The sequence below is a fragment of the Salvelinus alpinus genome, chromosome 5 (genome assembly GCF_045679555.1).
Source record: "Salvelinus alpinus chromosome 5, SLU_Salpinus.1, whole genome shotgun sequence".
Classification (NCBI taxonomy): Eukaryota; Metazoa; Chordata; class Actinopteri; order Salmoniformes; family Salmonidae; genus Salvelinus; species Salvelinus alpinus.
In genome coordinates, this window is record NC_092090.1 from 41,130,694 (window position 1) to 41,147,746 (window position 17,053).

The following is a 17,053-nucleotide window of genomic DNA, read 5'->3' on the forward strand; positions in this document are numbered from 1 at the left end:
TAATCATTTCACTGTAAGGTCTACAACTGTTGAATTTGGCGCATGTGACAATTACAATTTGATTTGCACTTAAAAGGGAATGAACTTTTCCAAGACATGAAAACATTAATTTCCATTCAATTATGTATTCAGTAAACTCAACTGTCACAAGCTCATCCGATGCTGTTTATGTGCCTTAGGGAATAAGCAACCTATTTGGCAGCCTTTCTATACCAAAGTTCTTTCCCATGCAGGCAGTGTTAAGCGGCATGAAACATGAGAAAATGCTTCCTTTATCACCACTACCAGTCGATTGTTAATTTGTTATATTTACTTTGGCTGAGGGTAAGTTTATAGACTTCATATACACCTCAAGTATAACGTTTTATGGTTTGTGTGCTCAGTTCCACTTACTAGGCTCTACAAAGCACATCATATGCAATCAATCATAAGGGTTTTGAAGAACCAAGTTTTGGAAGGCAATATTACTATGAGAACAGTGTCACCATCTGTCTCTACTATGGAATTACATCGACTGTTTGTTATGAGAGTCTCTTTCATGGTAATGTGAACTCATAGCTTACTGTTTGGTAGTAAGCGTTTATTAGTTTAAAGGACACACTATCCAATCTATAATTTTTGTTTGGAATGCTAGGTCTTGTATCAGAAACTGATGCAGGATGTATGAGGGGTGCATAAAACCTCTTAGGAATTGCTGAGAAGGTAACCTAATTGTGTGTGCTAGTGAAAAAAATATAAGGACACTGAGCATGCTGGAATGACAAGTTAAATAAATGTAATATATTGTATTGCAGTATAGCAAAATTAGTGTCATTGAGCAGAAAAGCAGAACGGGGGCTTGTTTCCCTCAAGCCTCTGACAAAAACCTGTTCCCAATGCAATTGGTAAAAGTATATGATTTCCTCCAAATCGTTAACACTTTAAAGCTTTTACTTTGAAAACAGCTAGCATACGTATTAAAATGTATGCACTCACTACTGTAAATCGCTCTGGATAAGAGTGTCTGTTAAATGACTAAAATGTAAAATGTAAACGTATCCATCCTCTTGCAGCCCCTCTTCGCACACACCGTATCTGTTCATTAATTCAATCTTGTGGAAGACCTAAGAAATTTGAATTCAAGCAGTCGAAATGATTATACGTCTTAGTTGTTTAAATTCAGATATTGATTGAGCCTAGACGATCCTTTAGTCTTTAGTTCAATGCTTGGTGGCTTTTAGCATAAGCTCCCTCCCTGTCTTGTCTGTCATTAAAGCCAGTGACGCCAAGCACTGAAGGAAGGCAGCTAGCAAGTTAGCTAGCTAACTAACTAACGTTACATTTCGCTACACCCTCAATAACATCTGCTAAATATGTGTATGTGACCAATACAATTTGATTTATTAAGTTTACAAGTGAATACTGTACCAGCGTGTATTTTCTTATAAATATAAATATAGATAAATGAAAGGCTCAAATACAATATTTTCTCCTCCATCACTCAGTTGCGGGCAGTACAGGAGCATCATGGCAAAAATTGAAAGACGGGCCAATATAGCTTCTACCCCCAGACCGTCAGGTTGCTGAATAGCCACCCAATTAGCTACCCCCTCCTCTTTTAGCTCAGAGTTTAAGATTTCCACAGTACCTTGCATTTACATCTGCAACCACGTGCATGTGACTAATACACTCTCTACATCTAAATCTAGATGTTGCCTTCTTATGATTCCACTAGGTGGCATCACTTTACTTGTCTGGTATACGGTCGACTGTCTACTGCTCTGTGGTCTGTTCTGCTGCTCCAGTTAATGTTCTTAAGGTCTTGCAACTGATGCGCAGTCAGCTCTTTCCACCCCAAACTTACCCAAATGCATTATGGCCTAGCTACACAACTGATCCTGGACCAGTTAAGTGTACAATGCCAATATTTAAAAAAGAAGTCTTGCAGGATGACATCATGCAAGCCAACGCGTACTGAGCTCTCTGTTATTATGCCTGATCACAATTAGCCTACGCAACACTTTCATGGCAACTTGTTGTTTTACTTTGTCTTATTTTTTCCCCCTTTCATGATTACAGTAAATAATTGATTAAATCATGATGATATAATCAGATGTAGTTTTTGGGAGGAGGCTGTCTGAAACCGACAGTTAAGTAGATGCACTCGGTTTAGTATGCGCAAAATATTGTACACAAGCCCACTTTAGATATTTTGATTGGGCCACAGAAAAAGGAGTGAGGTATTATCACCATAAGTTATCATCAGCTTTGACCCATTGTCTGTATCTGGTGCTTGATTGATAGCAAAATGTGGTAGGTATCCTACTTCTCTGTGTTGTTAAGCTATAGATTTTGCACCATCAAAGATGAGCCGCGCTCCGGGATTTGTTGCGGTGTAAAATCGCGTGCACACAGTTTTAACAAGGTTCTAGGGCGCCCAAATCGCGCCTCTCTCTTTGTGGCTGTAGAAAGAAGATGGCTCCCGTTCTGGAGAAGAAGCTCCTGGGCGCAGCCGGGGCAGGCGACACTATGGAAAATAGCAACGAAGACGAGGAAGGACAAAACCTATGGCAAGTTCATGTACTCGTGATTTACAATGTGCTATTTTCTGTAACGGAAAAGCTTTTTACTAACTTGTTTAATGTGCTTTGTCACTGCCGGGTGCCCTCATCAACGGTCCCGGATGCCTTCAAAACAGTTAACTTGCTAACTCGTAGTTACAATAGCAAACGTAAGCTAGGCTACAGCAACTTCGCCTTAGCTAGTTAGTGTAGCTACATAACTAACCAGTTACAATAACAAACGAGCCAAACTTATAGATAACTAGGCAGGCTAACCAATATTCACACCACATCAATACTACTAACAGGCGCGTTATAGTAACTAACTCATTAGCCAAGTTATTTTCGTCTGATTGTGCAGGACCAAATAATGTACAGTAGCTAACGTTAACTAGCTTACTTTCCAACTTGACCCGTAGCCACAGAATAGTTGTTGGTCCTTGATAGTTACGGCTACACCTACATAACTAGCTATGTTTTAATATTGCCAAGCCAGTCAAACTTATTTGATAAAATATACAAAATTAAGAAACGATATAGCTAGCTAACTATGCTCAGTGACAGCTGACTCACGTTACCTGGGTGACTTGACACCTGGCATGTTGATTCTGACACTCAAACGCTCATTTGACAAGGTAGGCTAATTATCATAACAAGTGATAGCTAGCTAACGGTCTTGGTGGGCAGACAGACACCTACCAGTAGACTGTGTTAGGCCTAGGCTACTTTAATTTAATGTGATAACTAGCAAGCAAACTAATTGCATTGTTATTCCTTTCAGGACTTCAATTCTCAGTGAGGTTTCAACACGTTCAAGTTCTAAGTTGCCATCCGGAAAGAACATATTGGTGTTTGGTAAGTGTAAATCCATGGCATTCAGTAACTTTTAATCACACCGAAAGGAAGAAGTGGCATATTTTCAGGAGAGGTTGCATATAACGTTATACAAATAATACATGTTTTCAGTCAAATAAACCAAATCATAAAAAATGTACATGATAATAACATTTCCATTTGTGCGGAAATGTTTCAGGTGAGGATGGGTCAGGAAAGACAACGATTATGGCAAAACTCCAAGGAGCAGAGCACAATAAGAAAGGAAGAGGCCTGGAGTATCTGTATCTGAATGTCCACGATGAGGACATAGATGGTAAGTTCCCTGTTTTAGTGGCAAAAAATACAAGTGTACATGGGTTAGGCTACATGTTTGCAGTTGTACATGAGAACTTGTTCTCAACTGGCTTACCTGGTTAAATAAAGGTTAAATAAAAAAATTTAAAAAACATGTTCTTTTTTGCGTGACTGTACATCTCTGAATTTTTGCAGACCTTACACGCTGTAACGTGTGGATCCTGGATGGGGATTTGTATCACAAAGGCCTGCTAAAGTTTGCAGTGACAGCAGAGTCGCTGAACGACAGCTTGGCAGTGTTTGTGGCAGACATGTCAAGACCCTGGACCATCATGGAGTCGCTCCAGAAGTGGGCCAGCGTGCTGCGTGATCATGTGGACAAGCTCAAGATCCCGCCGGAGGAGATGAGAGAGATGGAGCAGAGGAGTAAGTAGTGCTGAATCATCTACTTCACCTTGGCTGCTGCAACAGTGTCTGTGGGGTTGATTGTCCAAGGCCAGTCCTAACATTGAGCTGTGTTTGTTTGGCAGTCAGACAGTAGAGGTGATGATAATTGCTGCCTTTTATGTTTTGAGATGCTTGTTGCTTGTGGAGCTAATGACATGGTTTTGTTTGGCAAGTGTCTGCAGCATAGTGAACATCCCAGACAGAGCCAACAAGATGGATGCTTACACAACAGATTTAGGCTACAGTTGGATGCTGGCTGGTTTTTCATTTAAACTAAAGGCAACAGCAGTAGAAAGCACAGACACTGAAGTATAAAATGACACATGGTCATGGTAGTTTGTAGGTCATCAGAAAGGCCCATGATTATCAGCTGTGTTCAGTCATGATGACCAAAGCCTGCTCTGTTGATCACTGTCTTATACTGAGTGCGCCCTCCTGATAATTTTAGAAATGATCATGAAGTGCTCTTTTGTGCTCTGAAGTTGCAGGCGCTTACAAGAGCCTGGGGTTATCTAAGGTTTTCTTGAGCAGGCTGTCTTTGAATGTTACTCTACTTGGAGATGCTTTAGAGATTGGTTTGATTTTGCAATCAAAACTAAACCAATGCCATGCTTAATGTGCACATATAGTAGACCTAGTGGATAGGTTCACCATTGTTTTTGTCATCAATCCATTGTAGGCCTATGACTACTCTGGATTTAAGTGTCAGTTTTATGATTGGAGAACCACTAGGCCTAACTGTTGACAAACTGAAATGTGTGGAAGGGGAAGTGGCAGAAGGATGATGTTTCTGAAGGCAAAAAAACCTTTGAGGTAAGGTAGCACATTACGGCAAATATTGTAAGTATTTTGCATAACCTGAATGCTTCTACTGGACCAATAATCTGATTTGCTGAATCTATACTGTAGGCTAAATTATATAATTTTGTTAGATGAGGACTTGGTTTGTCTTTCTCAATATAGGGAGGAAAGCATTTGCATAGTAGTCAAGCCTTTCTTTCATTGTGGATTGTGTTGTACTAGTAAATACATTTTACTTTGTTCGGTAGTGTAGGCCTAATTTTGGCGAATGGTGTTTGCTGATATCCAACACAGGTAGCAAGGCTGGCATATGCTCCCTGCCAAACTCTTGTTGAATACACGCCCACCCACAAGCAGTTCCAGCTTTCTAATCTAGCAGAGTAGCATATCACCCAGACAGTGCTCATCTTTCAGGATGTCAGTAATGATGTCATCACTGCACATGCCGGGCTAGTCCGACATATCCGAAGGGAGGAGGGGTGGCCGGTGTCCAGGTCCAGGCGCTCTTACAGCAGTGTTGCATCATGGTTTCTTCTGATACCAGAGTGAGTCTAAGCATGGAAGGGATATCGAGTGGGCAGGATGTTCCGGCTCAGTTGAAACTGGAGCAGCTTGATGGTGCTCTGTAGCAGAACCATTCCTTGCTGTATCATGCACTAAAATAACACAGATCAACAGTTTTTCTATTCACAACTGTCATTATCAGAATTCAGTAATATCTGTCTTACGTTTCTGCATTACAGGCCACAAAGCTGAAGGGTCGTGCAGGAAAAAGGAAATTATGCTTCACATTGTTCATAACATTTTATCAAGGCTAATGCTTACACTTTAAAGCTATTTGGCCCCACCTATGTTTGTACTAGAACGGTTAAGTGGGCAAAGTCGAACGATGGATGAGTCACGCTCTTGTCTCTGTCTGTCCTTCTGATTTAAAGTGGTGTCTGATTTATAACTGTACAGATGAAGGCTAGAATTGTGACCACTTGCACCTTTCTGACAGGCACTTTACTGTTTTTACCTCAGTAAAGACGTTTTGCCGCTCAGCCGGGTTATGTAAGAAATGTAGGCCAAAACTATGTATGTCACTCCCACTAAGACAGTCTACCAAAATATCTAAGGACAAAAAGCATGGCTCAATGGCTGAGAAGTGCCTACCTAAGAATTTTCTTCAAGGAAAACCATGTGAGGGAGGCATTTTTTTTGTACAACCAGTTATTTGATTTCTTTGGAGACAATTGTTTGTCCAATAGTCTAAATGCCATAGTGTTACACTAGGGAAATTGCACGTTTGTATCTTTTGGTTTGTCTTTGTTTGTTGAGACTGTTGTGTCCAAGCTCTGCTGGCCCCCTGCAGCTTTAGCTGGCACAGATCAGAGCCTGAACAGGCAGTCTGATCCCATCCCTGCTCCCAATCAGCTGGAGTTTACATCACAGGGCCGAGGCCAGACAGCCCAGCACCCTAAGGGTTGTTCTGTTTTGTTCCTGGTGGAGGACAGTCCTGTAGCAACACTGGCTCTCAGGGTCAGCCGTAACCACATTCCTCAGGTTCCTGAGGAAGGGGAACTGCCTTCCCAGACCACTACTCAGTGCTGCTGTGCTGGGATGCATACAGGGGACAGACTGCCAACACAGCTGCCTGCAGCAGTGCCCCATTGGGAGTTATGCTTCTGCTTTATACCAAAATAGACAAAAATAGACCTTGTGAAAATAGACCTAGCCTTTGTGTTTTGCTGTAGCATTATATGCATCCATCATTATCTTAGTAATCATGTTAATAAAGCTCTTGGAGTGTAAATATATTGGCAAGTCGTACTAAAAGCTTTTGCACTTGTTTACATATCTACAAACTACAGTCTCTAGGGTTGCGTCCTGTAGCAAGTCTAGAAGAAGCTAATGATAATTTTGATATTCTGTTGAGGTGGAGTCGACAGCACATAGTGGCATGAATATATAAATGATGGATGGGTTGTTGTCTGCTTGATTACAGCAGACGGTTAGTTATTTGTGTGTAAAACACAGTGGGAGTTATTCTCCAGTCTGGTAGTGGAGCAGGCAGTAGAGGAGCTGCTGTCAGATAAGCTCACATCTCTACAGACCTGGTGCAGCGCGTTCTATAGCTGTGAGAATGGCTGGTCCTGGAGAACAGGGAGTGTGGGGGGCTGAGTGCCTTGATAGCCAAGGGTAAGACCCCAGTCCTTCCCTACATGGACTACAGGACAGGCAAGCAGAAACTCAACATCATCTATTAAGAATGGGGACAACATTTTTTTTCTCCATTTCTTTTCACTTGGTCTTTAAAAACTCAGGGCCCTAGTTATGGAGTACCCATTTGTGATTCTGTCCTGCATGCTTTATTTCAGTCAGAAGAAAATATATGCTCTCTATACAACCTGTGTTTAAATCTTGTAAAGATTATTGATCCTCCAAATGAAGAAGATTCATTGAGACTGGTCTAACCAATGCGGTCGTCCCCTGTCTGCCCCACAGTGGTGAAGGCCTTCCAGGAGTACACAGAGCCGGAGGGAGCCAACCCAGCCTCTCCCCAGAGACGGGCTCCCCCTGCAGGGGGGGAAGACGAGAGCGTAGTGCTACCGCTCGGGGAAAACGTACTCACACACAACTTGGGCATTCCAGTGCTAATAGTTTGCACAAAGGTAAGTTGAGGCTGGTTGAATATAGGTACCTGAAAGAAGTAGCCTTCCATTTTTAGGCACCAGTATTGAAATGAATAGACAATTTTTGTACTAAAAGATTTTAAATAACACTGAGCCTCAGATTCCACACGGGCCCACAACTAACTAGTACACTGTTGACTCTCCACTCTGGCAGTCCATTTCATGGTTGGTGCCTGATCATCCCCCGTCTTGAGTTGCTGGTTTTTAGTGTTGCCCGTGAGGCAGCATCTTCAGTCCATGAAAGCACCACATTATTCCATGTCCATGAGCTTCTGGCAAATGGCTGCTTTAAAAGAACACACTGTTGTCAGTCATCAGCACTTCACATGCTAGTTATGACAAGGATGGGTGAATGTGTTATTTTCACTGCTCACTGTTTTTTTGTTTCTCTTCTACCTTTAGGGAGAAAATGGTTATTTCACTCCTGGGGAATTCATCTTGGTCTTTAGTACAGTTTGTTGAATATACTCAGAGCATTAGTGAAGTGTCCCCTCTTCAGGCACTATACATAGGGAATTTGTGGATTTGAAGTGTGCTATGTCTTCGAAGAGACAGCTGTCATTTGGTGTTCCATATTTTAAGACTATTTGCTGTATTTTCTTTTGATTACATTTTTAGTTTGTGTAATTTTACCCCATTTTTCTCCCCAATTTTATAATATTACGATCTTGTCTCATCGCTGTAACTCCTTAACGGGCTCAGGAGAGGCGAAGGTCGAGACATTCGTGCTCCTTAACATGACCCGCCAAACTGCGCTTCTTAACACCCGCTCGCTTAACCCAGAAGCCAGCCGCACCAATGTGTCGGAGGAAACACTGTTCAAGTGATGACCGAAGTCAGCCTGCTGGCGCCTGGCCCGCCACAAGGAGTTGCTAGAGCGCGATGAGCCAAGTAAAGCCCCTCCCGGCCAAACCTTCTTCTAACCCGAACGACGCTGGGCCAATTATGCACCGCCCTATGGGGCTCCCGGTCATGGCCGGTTGTGACACAGCTTGGGATCAAACCCCAGGCATTAGTGACGCTGCAATACTACGATGCAGTGCCTTCGACCGCTGTGCCATTCGGGAGGCCATTTGCTGTATTTTCTAAATCCATTATGTCATTGATTTTGATTGACAGATTGAGTGTAATGTATAGTTCTCACTAACTGCTGCAGTTTACAGAGCTATAAGGAATATGAATGCCAGTTTACACGCTGACAGATACACAGGTAAAATTATTAAGCATGCTAGCAGATACCATAGACTTTCAGTCATTGTGCTAACGCTAGTTAGCATTGGCTCACAAAACTACCTCAAACTTCCTTCATACTGGACACAGAGAGACATAAAAATGGTATCCACAAGTTCATCTGACTCTGGGGAAGTAGATAAAGAACATCATTGCTAAAATCGCAAAATATCCCTATAAGTCCCAATGATGATTGCACTTGGGTATGCATATTTAATGATGGGCTCCTGCATATTTAACCAGGCCTGCTGTCTTTGCTACTGCCATTTTTATTTATTTCAGGAAGTAGCTAGCCTGGCATTCCCTGAGTCATGCTCAGCCAGTCAGCCTTGTTGTTGTCAAGGTTACCATCTTGTGGTCACTGTGGGGAAGTTTATCTGTGTGTGAGAGACAGGGTGGTGCCTGCCTGCAGGCTTTTACTGCTCCTTCCTTGAGGGAGGAGGGGAACTTGCACGTGAGTGGAGGGTAGGAGAGCGGAAGTGAGGGAGGGTCGTGGCTGAGACTGAAAGGGAGGCATGGCGAAGTGAGCAAAGTCATTTTTATGTTCCGCAGGAGGGTATGGTTTTCTTGCTCCAGTTGTTGCTGTGTACTTCGCTCTTTCTCGCTATCTCTCTTTCAGTTCAATTCAAAGGTACTTATTGGCATGGGAAACATATGTTTACATTTGCCAAAGCAAGTGAAATAGATAAACAAAAGTGGAATAAAAAATTAACAGTAAACATTACACTCACAAAAGTTTAAAAGGAATAGAGACATTTCATGTCATATTATGGCAATGTACAGTGTTAAAACAATGTCTCTCTCTCCACAGTGTGATGCAGTCAGTGTTTTAGAGAAGGAGCACGACTTCAGAGAGGAGCACTTCGACTTCATCCAGTCCCACATCCGACGATTCTGCTTACAGTGTATCCTTTCTACTCAAACACAACACTCTACCTTAGAATGACAGGCCCCACCATGGAGATACAATTTTATGTGTTCTATTTAATTTTGTGCCCTATCATGTCTCTGCATGTTCCTTAACCCCACCTGACAGATGGAGCTGCCTTGATGTACACATCCGTCAAAGAGGAGAAGAACCTGGACCTCCTCTATAAATACATAGTGCACAAAATATACGACTTCCAGTTCACCACGCCTGCCTTAGTGGTGGAGAAGGATGCTATTTTAATGTAAGTGAATGCTTAGTTATGCTTTGTTAAGTGCCCACATATTGAGGTAACAGAGACTATATGAAATCATAAATTTCCATCTTGTGATTTGCCCTTTCATTTCCTCAAAAATAAAAAGGAGATCTAAATGTTTTAATTTTAGTCATTTAGCATAGGGGTTCCCAAACGTTTTCACTCGGGGGGGCGGGGGGGGCTTCCAGCTTTGGGGAACACCTCGCACCCCCCCAGCGAGCACCCAATGTCTATTTATATGGTCACAAGCACTGTTTATGACACAAACTTTCCACACCCCTCTTGTTGGTGTAGAAAATGTTGTAGGTTCAAAGCTTATGTTATGTGGTGCAAAGAACATTTTGCCGTTTTAAAGCAAATTTTCTTGCAATTCTTTACATTTTGCCAATGTAATGTGTATTCGTGATATTTGAGTGACAAAAAAATTCCAACCATCTTTGGGCTTAAAAAAACTAAAAAGAATGTTGGCTGACATGGGCTAGTTGATCTGGACATTTCTGACAAGTTATAAATAGCTCTCTAAGATATGCAATAACTAACATGACAAGAGGAACTGATGATGCACTACCCAATTGAAATGTAACCTTGTGCATTCTACTATTACAACTTTCAAGAGTAAGCTTAAAGCTGGACTGAGTTTAAACATTTATAAATGTTTTTTTTTAATTTGGAGGGGACGGGCCATTGTGTCCCCCCCTGCCAACCCCTCGCACCCCTCCACAGTTTGGGAACCACTGATTTAGCAGACATGCTTATCCAGAGCGAGTTACAGTAGCAATTAGGGTTAAGTGCTTTGCTCAAAAGCACATCGACAGATTTTTCACCTAGTTGGCTCAGGAATTCGAACCAGCTAACTTTCAGTTACTGGCCCAACGCCATTAAAAGCTAGGCTTTTAACTGGTAGACAGTTTTGAAGGTATATGAATATGTACTGTATTGTCTTTGAAAGTTATTGTAACAAACTATTGGTCATTGCTCGAGTACCAAACAAAACTATTTTCTTTTCCTAGTCCATCTGGATGGGACAATGAGAAGAAGATTGCAATTTTGCATGAAAATTTCACAACGGTGAGACCTGAAGACCCCTTTGAAGACTTCATCATGAAGCCTCCAGTACGGAAGGTAGGATCATGAGGCTTCTACAGATGACATGTCTTGGACTTTTGGAATTTTACAAATGTTCCTTATGCATCTCCCTTGGTTTGACATTCACGTCTTCTCTCTCCAGCTGGTTCATGATAAGGAGGTAAACGCAGAGGACGAGCAGGTTTTCCTTATGAAGCAACAGGTATGTGTGTTTGTTTGCATTCTAGATCACACAGTTATGGAATGCCTTTCATGTTTGCAATTCCATGTTATCTCCTCTTCTAAAGATGCACACTAGATGGTAGTGAGTTGAGAAAAAAATAATTGGTTTTGTTCAAAGCTAGGATTGTGGATAGTGGAGCCAGTTTTGTTTTATTAGCCTTTCCCAGGCTTCAAAGCCTGGGGTTCCTATTCTGCACTTCCTCACGGGCCAATCAGGAGTTCTCCTTCAAAGCCTGGGGTTCCTATTCTGCACTTCCTCATGGGCCAATCAGAAGCCTTAGAACTCCCAGGGCTTTAGCGTAATTGGTTGAAAGGGTGTTGTTTCTGAGAGATCACGTGGTTGCCTCAGGGCGAAGAGCGCTTCCTCTTTGTAGTGGGCTTCAGTCAGTCCCTGTAAGGTCAAGGTACCTGTATCCATCCATACAATGTTTGTTTCTACTATGCACATAATCTGTGATGTAAGGAAGTGTTTCTGGGAATGTTATGGGGGTTGGAAAATATAAGCTACAAATGCAGAATTTTTATGGGACAAATTATTTCAGGAAAAATGTGAAAATAAAATATTTTGTCTCACACCATTTTTATTTTTTGTCTGTTCTTAAGTCTTTGCTGGCCAAGCAGCCGGCCACACCAACAAGAGGAGCAACAGTAAGTGTGATAACATCAACCACTTTTTTTCTTCATTGCCACATTTTCTTGACATGTGTGTTGGATGACAATCATCTCATCAATAGGAGCCATGATTCATTTTGCCTCACTACTCCGCTCTTTGTCTTCTGTCTGTGTCTCAGGAATCTCCTGGACGGACTGCTTCTGGCTCTCCTCGACCCACTGGCCGTACAGGCTGTACCAATGTGGCCAGCGTCTCGCCAATGACCGCAGTCAAGAAACCTGACCCCAACATGAAGGGTAAGTTGGACCACTGGAACTTACTGCCCACCCTTTATTTGTATTTTTACAGAGCATCATTGAAACTGTTGTATGAGAACTGGCAGTCATTTGGGCAACACTTCTTTTGGGTGTTGGAAGTGTGTGACTGCTGTCTAACCACTGCCCCCCTGAGGTAGCTATTGAAATAATTTCATTAACAATAGATTCCTGCACACCTCCCTCCGCTGGCCTTGTTTGGGGAGAAATATTGACATTTTCTCCATTAAGCTCAGTGGGGGAGCCGTGCATGCCAGCGTGAATAGATCCGCTTAAATTAAACCAAATTTATTTGAGACCTGCAACCCCCACCCTGTTGTTGGTTGCTGTTGGCAAAGCCATGTGGAGAGGAAAGGATTTGAATACACTATACAAAAACGGACAGTTAATCTTCTAGGAATGCATGTGCATTGAATTATGTAAATGGTGTTCCAACTATGATCCTGTATGTGCACTAATGTTTTTTTAGGACGAAATTATGAATATCATGATCATACAGTAATAACTGTTACGTTCCTGAATTGTATGGAAGAGATCTCTCATTTAAATATCATGGTTCTGATCCTAAGGGATGCTCGTCTCATGTGTTTGTGTCTCAGGAGCAGCAGCAAACGAGGGAGTGCTGGCCAACTTCTTTAACAGCCTTTTGAGTAAAAAGACTGGGTCCCCTGGGAGTCCAGGCACCGGAGCTGCAGGAGCAGGATCTCCAGGATCTGTCAAGAAAACAGGTATGGCCTCCTCTGGCCTGGCCCTCCAGGGTGTCACTGGCTTCTCTCTGGTTTAACTGCCTCTTGTTGTTGCCTTTGGACCATGCTGTTGTCTGGAGGTTTACCCCTAGAGCCTGAAAGAGAGGGAGTTCTTGGCAGGTCCTAGAGGAGTGGAAGAGTTCCCCTAAACTCCTCTGCCACTGGAGGAACTAGTGAAAGGCCTGTATGCATGGGACACCACAGCTGTTACCAATGTGTCATTCTCTGGCTGCAAAATATCCCACAACCACCCCAAATGACACCAAGCATATACCACGGCTCACTGCTTATCTCTCTCGTTTTTTTTCGTCCATTCAGTATGAAGTTGTATTAACCCATTATCTCAGCATACTTGCATGGCCTTGTGTCCTAATGGCCTTGTGCAGCTAATGACATAAAACTGAAAGAATATGCATGGAATGTTTTTTAATGTCTCAGGATTGGTTTTGCATGTGTGCGTGCACCTGTCACGTGATGCAACTGAAGTCATTTAGCATGGGACCACATCTCGTCAGTTTCCATCCGCTTGCTGGCCTGGCCATAACAGTCAATTTCTAGTACAGGCACAGAAGCTACAGGAGATTACTTTCTGTTCTCTCTTTTATTTTCCAAGGGCAGAAGCCGGTTTTGACTGACGTCCAGGCAGAGTTGGATAGAATGACTCGCAAACCGGACTCCATGGTTACAGCTAACAACACACCAACAGAGAACGAAGTGTGAACGCAACAACAGCATTGTCCACTGCAAATACTGGAAAACCAACACAAGCATAAAAAAAAAAAACGAAATAAGACCAAATTCCCAATGTGTATATCAGTCAGCAGACAGTAGTTTTGCCAAATGAGTTTGAGATGCTATCAGATATATTGGTTATTTTGGTAATATGGAGAAAGAACAAAAGGTGGAGGTTTGGAGAAGGAGGAAGTTGAAGACTTGGCTGTATCTATCCTTATTACTTCAATTGTAATGTTTTTTTTGCAAGGGATGTCAGGTTAAGTAATGCGTGCACACTCCTTGGGAGGCAGCCAAATCCCCTGGTCTGCAAGCCCTCCGTTAGCTAGGGGATACAACATCTCTCACAAGCTTAAATGGTGGAAAAGTGGTGTGGCCTCTTGTTCAGATAATCTTATGGAAGGAAAGCAGTTGTGATAAGAACAATTAAACCCTAAATATATTCATTAAAAAAAAGAAATACTTGCAAGTGTATGTAGTATGTAAAAAAGGTTAGATATGATACTGATGTATTTATATATAAAAAAAATCTTTATTTTCTTTTTTTCTGCACTGTTTGTGATTTAGAAAAGGGTTTAGATAGCTATATCTCATAACATGTTAAACTCCACTGACGTCATGACACTAATGTGACAAATACACATAGCTGAAAGCAAACAGTGGCATCTGCCCACAAAATGGCAGGTCCAACTAGTCATCTTTAAGGATTCTGTAAATATCAGCGAAATTGCAATTCAAGCTTTGGTTTTATTTTGTACAAAATGCAATTATTTTACAAAATTATGAAGAAATGTCTGGGATAAAATGAGCACTGTTGGGATTGGCAAGTGTAGAGTTTGCAAGGAATGCTCTTTTGCCTAGAGGTGTTTTGGGGGCAGCATCTTTCCTACTATAACTCCCAAGTGCCTGGCTCAGTAACTGTGTCATAGTAGAGCTGCTTATCTACTTACAGGAAATGCACTGTAGCACCAACGGTAAAATGTTTTTCAGTTCGGTCATTCAAGTAAATTTTTTTTTTGTATAACAAGTATGGTCTTTGCATAAGGTTTCAAAAGAAATGTAGCTTACTTCTGTGGCCTAGATGACATTGTTCACTTGAGCAATAATGAGAATGCCTTTCATTTTATAAACTGTAAAGGTATCTAGATGCAGATTTTTAGAAGTAACCACAAGTTTAGAGTTTGTGTCCCCCAGATGAACACTTGTGTGGTTTAAACCACTCACTTGTGCGGCCAAAGCATTTAGAAATCAATTACTACGGTTTTAATGTAATGGGTTATCCTTAAAAAGGAAATTTAGCTCTGTTCTTTTTCAGTTTCAAATGTTTTTATACAAGCTATATGGCAGGTCAGGTTAAACATTCACAATTTCTACATGATGTTGGTGTAGAAATCGTGGCCCAGTAGGAAATTGCATTGTCCACAGATCTTTTGTGTGATCTTCAGTGCCCATTTACAATGTTGGCTTTTTGCCTTCAGTGTACACACAGTTCACAATTTGTCCATCTGTGCACCCTGCCTTCACTCAGTGTAGATCTTAGTCAATATTATCAGCCTTTGCTTGTGTCCTTAGTAGGTTTTTAAATTGTCCTAGTTCTGCCAATGTTTTTTGTAAACTTTTGAACAATTACATCCAATCTAATACTGTACCATATCAAATTATTTGTAAAAATCGTAAGATTATTTGATTAATCACAATGAAATAACTAAATGATCACCCTCAAATCTATATACAGTCTAGCTATGGTTAATTTGCAGATCAGCAATTGTAACATGGATTTATTAAACTGTAAGAGCAGCTACTTGGCTTTTAAAACAACAACGGAAACTACATAGAATTGGAACCTGGAACCAAAGATGCCGCAATTGGTGTGTTCTGTTTGTGTAAATAGTCTCATTTGATCTCCCCTGGCCCTGCGTGGAACACCCATCATTCCAAAGTACATTCTAAGGTGGTCCGTGTACTTAACCCCTACCTGAGTTGCCAGGCTAACACGTTTGTTTGTTTGTTTTTGCTCTAAGGGGGAAAAATCACAAGACCAAGATGTGTGCAGTCTACTTTATTTTACATGAACCAATCTGTAGTAAGAATAAGATGAGAACGGGCTGGATTTTGATTGTATCAAAATGAAGCGCTTATATTTTATCTTCATTGGGCAGAAATTTGCATCTAAGTTCAGTTGCTGAAATTCAAGCACAATATTGGGACACCCAGGAGTATTTCCTTATGTTGAAATAAGCACTTTCATTTAGAGAGCTGTAATGAACCCCCAGATGTTATTGTTTAAACTATAGAATGCATACACTTCTTCCTGCCTGCTTAGAACGTGTATTGATGAATTACAAGTATGACACACTTAATATTGCGTTAATATTTTGGGGATTAGCAGTATAACGAACATGGCCCTGGCAGTCAAATCTGCTCCAGACTTTTAAACTTCAACCTTTTTGGAGGTTTTTAAGAAATCCAAATCTAAAATTCATGTCAATGCTCTTTAGTTTTTCAGGTGTATTTCTGTCACACCTGCCCATTGCAGAGCGTCTCAGTATTATTCTGTTCTATTTTTTTCTGCACAACAATGGTTTCTGTTTGCAAGCATTACTTTGCTTAAATTATATAGGAGAGATATCTTTTAGGGTGGTAACAGCCTAGAAATTCATGAACTCGTTCACTCCTCTGATGTTTGTCTCCACATAGTTACTAAACATCAGCATTAGCCAAACAGAAATCTGTATGTTTGGCTAGTACATCAAGGAAAAGTACTCACTCTGCTTGATTTCCAAATGTATGTTTTTGATGATTGGATATCCCCAAGATTGAATGAAAAACAGATCTTGTAACATATTTTTCAAGATTAAGTTAAAAGCGACTGCTCTATACATCTTAGTGCTATGCCTTCAGCCCTTGAAAATATACACATATAGGAGATTTAAAAGCTTTTGCTTACAGTCCATCTTATTCAGGATATAAACACCTTTAAACCACATGGAGTACTGTGTGCCCTGGACATATTCAAATGAGTGTGATTGTATGGCTTTAACATGATGCAGCCATGTGGTATCTCGCTTTTGTGCCCACAAAGATAAGGAAAAGTGTCTGTCAGCCCTGGCTTCAATAAAACAAAGAATCCAGACTACTTTTGTATCCCTTTGTCTCAAATCATGATACTGTGTGTAGATGGCAAGTAAAATCCACATTGAATATTGCTCTGCTTCACTGTTTAATTTACTGCTATTTAGTGTGGATTCTAGAAGTGACACCATTGGGTACATATTGGGTAGTCATTTTATCAAACCCCTCAACCTACCAGTTGTCACTGAGTAGCAAGTGAA

At 41.3% G+C, this 17,053-nt stretch overlaps 1 protein-coding gene across 2 annotated transcripts; it reads left to right on the plus strand.

Moving 5' to 3' along the window:
• Window positions 1–2,349: 2,349 nt before the first annotated feature.
• Window positions 2,350–16,857, plus strand: LOC139576185 (cytoplasmic dynein 1 light intermediate chain 2-like). 2 transcript variants are annotated; one of them, XM_071401942.1, is made up of 13 exons: window positions 2,350–2,549; window positions 3,322–3,395; window positions 3,574–3,690; window positions 3,867–4,097; window positions 7,407–7,573; window positions 9,636–9,729; window positions 9,861–9,996; window positions 11,019–11,130; window positions 11,237–11,296; window positions 11,920–11,964; window positions 12,108–12,225; window positions 12,843–12,971; window positions 13,608–16,857. In XM_071401942.1, the coding sequence occupies exons 1-13, from the start codon at window positions 2,455–2,457 to the stop codon at window positions 13,622–13,624; spliced, it is 1,395 nt and encodes a 464-aa protein (XP_071258043.1). In that variant the 5' UTR covers window positions 2,350–2,454; the 3' UTR covers window positions 13,625–16,857. The 2 variants fall into 2 exon arrangements, with proteins under 2 accessions (XP_071258043.1, XP_071258042.1); XM_071401941.1 differs by having other exon boundaries at window positions 2,369–2,549; window positions 13,603–14,261.
• Window positions 16,858–17,053: the final 196 nt, after the last annotated feature.

Coding starts and splice junctions, on each gene's coding strand:
- LOC139576185 (XM_071401941.1), top strand. CDS start 2,455: ATGGCTCCCGTTCTGGAGAAGAAGCTCCTGGGCGCAGCCGGGGCAGGC. Junction 2,550..3,321: donor GAGGAAGGACAAAACCTATG/GCAAGTTCATGT, acceptor TATTCCTTTCAG/GACTTCAATTCTCAGTGAGG. Junction 12,972..13,602: donor AGGATCTGTCAAGAAAACAG/GTATGGCCTCCT, acceptor TTATTTTCCAAG/GGCAGAAGCCGGTTTTGACT.